Source organism: Clupea harengus, chromosome 18, assembly GCF_900700415.2.
Source record: "Clupea harengus chromosome 18, Ch_v2.0.2, whole genome shotgun sequence".
Taxonomy (NCBI): domain Eukaryota; kingdom Metazoa; phylum Chordata; class Actinopteri; order Clupeiformes; family Clupeidae; genus Clupea; species Clupea harengus.
The window spans coordinates 14,520,465-14,528,975 of NC_045169.1; the positions used below are offsets into that span (position 1 = coordinate 14,520,465).

At 42.9% G+C, this 8,511-nt stretch overlaps 1 protein-coding gene across 16 annotated transcripts in view; it reads left to right on the forward strand.

Annotated features, from left to right (window-relative positions):
* Nucleotides 1-6,959, forward strand: part of LOC105895416 (nuclear factor 1 B-type) — a 140,156-nt gene extending 133,197 nt beyond the window's left edge. For 11 of the 16 annotated variants that reach the window (XM_031584992.2, XM_031584989.2, XM_031584995.2 and 8 more), the window contains one exon: nucleotides 1,836-6,959. In XM_031584992.2, coding sequence (XP_031440852.1) covers nucleotides 1,836-1,968 — 133 coding nt within the window. In that variant the 3' untranslated portion in view covers nucleotides 1,969-6,959. The remainder of the gene's footprint in view (nucleotides 1-1,835) is intronic. The other 5 variants (XM_031584991.2, XM_031584996.2, XM_031584999.2 and 2 more) reach the window with 1 other exon arrangement.
* The last annotated feature ends 1,552 nt before the right edge of the window (nucleotides 6,960-8,511 follow it).

Genomic DNA, 8,511 nt, shown 5'->3' on the forward strand with positions numbered 1-8,511 from the left:
AATAATTTATATACACACACACACATACACCCACACACACAAACACACACACCTCTGTTCTTTGTCAGTGACTGAGATTTTGCCCCTCTCCCACTGCAAAAAAGCTCCTAAAATCAACACACACACACAACAACCATCATCATAGATTCACACGTGTGCGTGTGCGTGTGCGTGTGCGTGTGCGTGTGCGTGTGCGTGTGCGTGTGCGTGTGTATGTTATTGACAGAACATGAGTGCTGTGGATTGTGTGGCCAGGTTGGTAGGTTGATGAGTGTGTGTGTGTTTTGGGTAGGAAATGAGGGGTGTGTACTGGCATTGCAGACTTTTCATTCTGTCACACACACACACACACACACTCACACACACACACACACACACACACTCACACACACACACACACTCTAACACACACACACACACACACACACACACACACACACACACACACACACACACACACACACACACACACACACACACACACACACACTTCTCCCATCTCTCACCCAGCCATAGGACTGAACAGTGTAGTGTTTGTGTGCTGCTGTGTTTCTGTGTTTCTGGTTTCTACTCAGTTTGAGTTTGCAGCCCCCAATTAACAATTACTGTCTTGTTTTCCCAACGGTTTTCTCCCGCGTGCCATGCATGAGGATGGGGACACCCCTCTGTGTGTGTGTGTGTGTGTGTGTGTGTGTGTGTGTGTGTGTGTGTGTGTGTGTGTGTGTGTGTGTGTGTGAGACAGCCCCCTGCCCCACACCCCCTATTGATCTTAAAAGTGGATTGCATATAGATGTGGTTTGGTATTTGTACACACACACACACACACACATACACTGGGACCTCTTTGTGTCTTCCATGCTGTCCCACAATGCTTTGGGTCATGGGGTGAGCTGAATGTATAGGCAGAGTGTAGAGAGTGAGAGAGAGAGAGGGAGAGAGGGAGAGAGAGAAGGAGACAGAGAAGGAGAAAGAGAGGGAGAGAGATAGGGAGAAAGAGAGAGGGGGAGAGAGAAAGAGAGAGAGATATGGAGAAAGAGAGAGGGGGGAGAGAGAAAGAGAGAGAGAGATATGGAGAAAGAGAGAAAGGGGGGAGAGAAGATAGGGAGAGAGAGAGAGAGATGGCGGACTTGTTTAGCCATCTTGTTAGGCCCCTTGCGGGGTCCTTCACAAGGCCCTTGTAGTCTCCCTAAGTGACCTCATAGATGCTCTTGTCAGACCAACGACCTCATGTCACACTCACACACAAGGAGTCAAATTCCTGTCCCTGACACCGTGTTAGTTTATTGGTTAGGTGTGGAGTCATATCTAAGTCCTGTCCCCGACACCGTGTTAATTTTCCTGGTTACGTGTGGGGTCATGTTTCACCTCTGTCTGACGGGGATCCAGCAGTGGTGCAGCTGTGATGGTTGCTCAATACAGACACTACCATGGTTAACGCCATGTTGTGAATGAACAGCTTTGTCTTCCGTCTCAGGATGTTTTTGCGTATTTGTACATAAATGAGAACACTGATCCTGTACAATTTTTTTTGTATGTATCAAGTAGTTATATGATATATTGTAATGATAATTAACTATGATAGTGTAACATTCTTAGACATGGAAAATAGTGTGCTGTACTGTAACATAAGTAGATCTGACTATGCCAGGGTGAGCTGGAATACCTCTGTGGGGCTCTGAGATTGGGTTTCCAACTGGCTAACTGGCAAGATGAATTGTTAGTTAAAGAAATTAAATGTTACTCATGATCCAAAAAGCTGTGAGTGTTTGAGAACACTTGATTTAAAACATCTCTCTCTCTCTCTCTCTCTCTCTCTCTCTCTCTCTCTTTCTCAGCAGTCCTGGTACCTGGGCGAGCTTAGTTCCATTCCAAGTGTCGAACGGGACTCCGATTCTGCCAACAAATGTCCAGAACTACAGCATAAACCTCACTGGTGAGGCCCTCCTCCAGGCTGAGACAGGCAATTGAGAGGGCCAATCAGGGCCCGGACCCGGGATGATTGACAGGTCCGTGGACAAACCAGCAAGCAGCACTTATACAATCTCTACTGGCCTTTGGCCCCGCCTTCCCCAGGGGCCATTGGCCAAGAACAGATGAGTGGGCGGGGCTGAGCCTTCTCTTCGTGGTCCCATTGGCCAGCCAGTCTTTGTGTGAGGACGTTCCTTGGATGTTTTTTGAAAATACTGTGACGTTCCCCCATCCCCTTACAAAACTTTAGATGCCTTAATGTTTGCATGACATGCTAGTCTCTCTCTCTATCTCTCTTAGTATCTCTCTATCTATCTATCAATCTCTATCTCCGTTTTTATTTTATTTTTTTACGTGACAGTCTCTAGTCTTGGTTTACGGAGCAGGTGTAGGGGTTAAGTCTCACACTGACTGTCTGGCTGGTTGGGGGGGGGGGGGGGGGTCGGATCATGAGCGAAGACCCAGCGAAGTCGCCCTCCTCCTGGGGAAGGTCACCAGCCCATCCATTCACTGCAGAGGCATAGGAACACTTCTTTTGTGAACTTTGAATGTTTTTTTTTTGTTTTTCTTTCTTTTTTTTCTTTTCTTTTTCTGTAGAAATTTCATATTACCATGATGCAGATATGTTGTTCCAAAACCTGTACTCTTGCTGGTCCTGTACTTACGTTTTATTTTCAACGATTGCTTGTACATTACAGAGTTTTAAACTCTAACTGAAACAGTTAAAAAAACAAGAAACCTATATTATTAGGTTAGGTGAATGACCCCTTTTTGAACAATTCAGATATCTCCTTTAAAAAGGATCAAAAACGAAAAAGACAAAAAAGAAATGATCTCATAAGAGGCAAGTGCAATTGAATGATCTTACTGAAGGGAAGCTATCATAGTCTATGCCCTGGGACTCTAAAGGAAGGGGAATACGTGATTGTTTTTTCTAGGAAACATTAAAAGAAAAAACTGTTTTAAGTTGCATCCTCGATTCTGAAAATGGGGGAACAAAATTGAACGCGAGTCACATCCGATTTGGTCTGGGCGTGTGGCAGGTGCAGAAGTCATTATGGGATGCAGAGCACTCAGAGAGAACCCTAGCAAGGGCTAGCGCCAGTTTCAACACTATTTATTTAGAAAAAGAAAACAACAAAAGAAAAGAAAAGAAAAGGAAGAAAACAAAACAAAACTAAATAAGCAGACATAAGAAAAGTGTGAAACGAAAACACACATTGTGTATAAAAATGGCTTGCGATGACACACCGTCATCATCCGCGCAATCATGAGTCTTTTGGCCGTGGGCTTAAGAAGCTACTGTTTACAGAGAGAAAAATTCAAAATTGCCGCAGCTCGGAGAAAAAAAGAAAAAAAGAAAAAAACAATGGAAAGACAAGCAGTAAAACACAGGCTATCGAGCTCATTTAAGAAACGCCTTGTGTGCGTATGCGAGTGTGTGTGTGCATTTCTTTGCATATGTGTACGCACGCGTGCGTGTGTGTGTGTGTGTGTGTGTGTGTGTATTATGAGTACTCCTGCAATTATCCAGCCCCTGTCGAGATGGGAGTGAGTTGGCTGCATGCTAGCCCAGATCATCTCTCTCTCTCTCTCTCTGTCTCTCTCTCTCTCTCTCTCTGTCTCTGTCTCTCTCTCTCTCTCTCTGTCTCTGTCTCTCCCTCTCCCTCTCCCTCTCTCTCTCTCTCATTAACGAAAGAAGTAAATAAGCGAACACACAGCGGTGCATGGCAGGTCTCGCTTGCCTCTGCCTCTCCAATCCAGATATATTTATATAACTAATCTTTCCAATAATCTTAATTTGCACGAAAATATATAGTCCACATTACGTGCCTTGCCTTTGAATATAGAGATGACATCCCTAGACAGTTGGCAGACCCTGGGGCAGGTCTGGGCAGAGTGAGAGCCAGGTCCCAGCCAGAACCCAGCCGGATCTGTCGCAGAGTCTGTCGGTATCTGGGTCACTACACTTGTTTTTTGCTGCATTTATTACCATTTTAGACAAAAAAAGAAAAAATTAACATTTTTACGATAAGAAATATTTTGTACTCTGGATGAAATTGTGACATTGTTGATTTTTAACTTCATTTACTATATATCACATTTACAGTGCATATCAAGGCTGTGTATAGTTGCCGTTCTAAAAATGTATAATCAACCAGCATTATTTTTTTCAGTATTTCCTGTGTTTTTTGTTTTCTAATAACCCTTCATTTTTACGTTTATTTTAAATAGTTTTTTTGTTCATTTCTTTTTATTTTTTATCTTCCAGTTATTATTGGGGAGGGAGGGGGGGCAGTCAGATTTATTGAAAAAATTATGCAATACCAAGTTTTGCCTATGTAGGTAGTGCTTATAGCTATGTGGATTATTAGAAGCTAGTGTGGAGATAGACAATATTGTAATACATTTATTTTGTTGACGTTGATGTTGTCATTGTTGTTGTTGTTATTGTTGTTGTTGCTATTGTTGTTGTTGTTTTTCCTCTTTTTTTTTTCTTTTTTTTATTGACCAAAGTGGGAACTGCTTTCTATGCAGTATTATGGTCTGTTTTTAGTATACTGAAAGGGGGAAAGAAGTGAGTAAGAGTTGTTTTGTTTTGTATCGGTGCTGAGGGGAGGAATTGCTCTTTTGGTTGTTCGTTTGTTTGTTTCTACATTTGCAGTGCGGCTGTTAAGAAAAGCTCCCTTGGTCTAATATGGCTGCAAAGTCACTGATCTGTCTACTGTGACGACGATGTTTGAAAAAAAAAAAAAAAAACTGGCTCCTGATTCAAACAATTTCACCCGGGGTGCTAGCTCCCGACCGGGACCACTCACGTCCACGGGAGAGAAGGCTTGACTTGAGAGAGACAATCATTACGGAGAGACATCAGAGTAGAGCAGCGAGCAGCAAAGACCCTCTACACTACCTGTAGAAAGCACCGGAATTAACAAACAAGGCAATGCAGGATAGGTCACCAATCACACGGCCGCAATCTTAGACACGGTAATAAGACAGTTCGTCACAGATGGTGATGGGTATTTGATTGTCTTCGGTAAAGCTAGTTGAGGTAAAAATCAGTGTTGGTCACTCGAGGTGGTTCGCTCGTAAGTCAGTAACCAGCCTCTGCTCGAACCCTGGCCTCTGTGTCACCAATGTGTCTTCAAAAAGGTGTGAACACTATCCTTAACTTATGATATCGTATCTGCATATTGTAAGTACTTATATGCAAATCCCAAGTAGATGCCTTAAAAATATACAACTACGAAGTGACTTGTTATGAATGCGCTACAATCACCCTTACGCACTTATGAGTGTGTGAGACTTGTCACAATCAGCTTGACAGAGGCTATCCTTTAAACTCACCCCCCCCCCCCCCCCCCCCCAAACCCCAGCAGCGACACTCCCCATTGCAAACATCAAACCCATTTTGCACTGCAGATGGCAGTTAGGACGAGGTTACACGACTCTTAAGGAAGAGCTATGATTTCAGTGTTGGTCTTCGATTTTTTTTATAACGTATTTCTTTTTGAGATAAGCTATGGTCCTCAGGGATAGGGGTGACTGAGCTCATCCCTTCGGCCTGGGGGACCTCGGTAACTCGAACAAAAGCAGAGAGCAAGCAGGCGATCGTCTTCCCCCATCGTCCTTCTGAATATGCATCAAAAAGTCAGAAACGAACAACAGTGAAAGAAAATAAACAGAAAAAGAACAAAGCTTCGATGTCATCATTTCCCAGGTCAGTCATGATCAGTTAAATCATGAAGCTTCATAATAATCACAATCAGTCGCAGAGATAGGAAACGTAAAATGCACTTAATCCTGTTCACTGTACCTCTGTGGCACTGTCCCAGAGAAGCCTAATAAAAACCTTAAAAATAATAAATAAAAAATAATAAATAAGAAACAACAACTCAAGTCAAGCCTGTCTTCTCCTCCTTCAACCTAATGTTTATTCTGATTTTATTAAACAAAAAGAAAAAAAAAAAAAAACAGAAGCCACCCCGTCATATGTGCACTGTTCTGTGTTTATTTTAAATTTTCGATTGTCTTTTTGGGGCGATTTTGTTTTCTCGAGAGAAGTAAGTGCTTTGCAGCCTTTTGGCCCCTGGAGAAGCCACTGAAGTGCATTTTCCTCTGGGGTGACTGGGGTGTCAGGGTCATTGGTCGGTGTGTGTGTTGTGTCTGTGTGTGTGTGTGTGTGTGTGTTCTCTGTGTGTGTGTGTGTGTGTACTGGCAGCGAAGGGGACGGCAAGAAGAAATGGCGTGCACTCTGGCAAAGGTAACAGCAATAGTTCTTTATTTCTAGTTTATTTCTGCTCCAGTTGTGTGTGTGTGTGTGTGTGTGTGTGTGTGTGTGTGTGTGTGTGTGTGTGTGTGTGTGTGTGTGTGTGTGTGTGTGTGTGTGAAAGAGACAGAGAAAGAGAAAGAGAGAGAGAGAAAGATGACAAAATGGCTCTGACACTATTCGATGAGGGTCTCTTTTTGAAAAGCCTGCCTTGTAGACAGAAGTTTGTACACTGTAAGATGTTTCAGTTGTTTGTGTTCCTCTCTTCCTCACTCTGACACCCTCATTTGTAAAGGATAAATCATCCTTTAGATATTTGACAGGATATGATTGAACTCCCTTTTTCTGGAAAGAAAAAAAATAAACAAGCAACAAAACACTTGTGGATATCTGGACTTGAGTTAGAACTCTCCAGGATTCCGTAAAAAAAAAACAATTAGTATTAACTAATTGTTATTAAATAATTATTTTTTATTTCATATTCCTGTGCTTAAAATGTTTGGGGAAATCCCTGTATGGAACTGTAAATGTTTAAAACAAAATGATGAAGGTCTTTTTGTTGTGTTTAGTGTTGATTAACTTGGAATTTTTGGAAACATTTCATAAATGTTTTGGAGTGTAGTTTTTTTGTTAGCGTGCCCGTAGAGAGAGTGTTATGTGATTATAACGTGGTATTTGACATGGGAAGAAAAAAAAAGATAATAAATTGATGTTGAGTAGGGTCATGTTGCAATGTCTTGGGCGATTGGGGGCATCCTTTGGTCACTTTAGAATGAATGGCACCTGTGAAGAGCCAGCCAACCAAGTATAGCAGGGTATTGTCAGAAGTGACATCGACATAGATCATTCTACTGTCTCAGAATGCTGAGGAAAGTATGTGTTGTTTTCCATCCAAGCCACCACCATGCAGTGTACAGAGGTCCTTTCCTAAAAGGCACGATTTTTTTTGTTTTCTCTCTTCTTTTTTTGGCTTCTCACGTGGGTGCTGGCAACGGGGCTTTTCCATTTCACGTTGTTTACATGGGTCTGTCATGACCAGTCAAGCTAGCATGACTTCAGCTAGTAGCATGAGGCTGGGTGTCAAAAGGGGGACTACAAATCCCACAATGCTCGGGGCAGGCCCAAGGGGTGTTTCCTTAGCTTGAGCCAGAAAGGAGGTCAGTTTCGTGAACACAGCCACGATGGCCTCCTACATGCAGTGTTATTGTCTGGTTACAGCGCCTGGGTTCGAGTGCCTACTTGACTAGAATTGTATGGACATTCTAGAACGCCCGTAGAACATTGCATGGCGGGTCTGGATGAATGTTGCCCCATGTTGCCATGGTAGCCAGCGATTGCCCTCACCACAGCGTACAATGTTCCACGGCTGATGAGATCACAATGGTCATTTTCCTTACTTCCTTTGTGTTGCAGTTGGCACTGTGTCTTTTTCCCTTTCTACCTAATGTTTAGAGCTGTCTGTTTAGTGTTGTTCCTCGCGGGCTGACTCCTTGCCCGACACATGGGAACCTACAGAGGTGTTGTTGTTTCTGATAGCATACAGGTTCTTATCCAGTCCCACTGGACTCTTCTTTGCTTTAGTTTTTCCTTCGTTTCAAAGAAGCAGGTGTCTGTGTGTTAGTGTAAAACAGCCATGGTTGTTAGGGCCGTCTAACCTTTCCCCCGTATGCAAGGAGGATCCGACATACCCCAGCAGTGTCTCCGGACTTAGTGCTAAACATATGGGCCTGAGGGGGGGGGGCAGGGCAATAGAGTGCCACAGGTTGTGTGTGTGTGAGAGTGTGTGTGTGTGGGGTGGGTGGGAGGGGTGGGGGGGATGTCGGTTTGGAGGGTTAAACCCCCCCACACACGAGGAAGTTTTCTCTTTCACGGGCATTGACTTTGGCATGAGCTTACATCAGGTCGTTGTAAACAGGAACGTAATGTTGAATAAAAACCAGCATATTATTAAATCATTTACCAAAAAACACAACAAAAAGACAAAAAAAAACAAAAAAATGTTTTTAAAGCAGTGCCTGTTCAAGCTTACAGTCTCAGTGGATTTTTTTTTTTTTCGTTTGTAAATAGAAAAGGATAGATTTTTTTCTCGTCATTGATAAAAAAAAAGAAAAAAAGAAGAAAACGTTGACAACTTCAATCTAAACAGAATGTGTGGGGCGCCCCTTCCAAAATCTGTTCTCCCTTGGTTTTACTTTGGATTTGTCTGCTTTCGTTTTGTTCTCTTTTGTTTTTCTCTTCTTTTTTGTTTTGTTTCGTTAGTTTCGACACGTGTC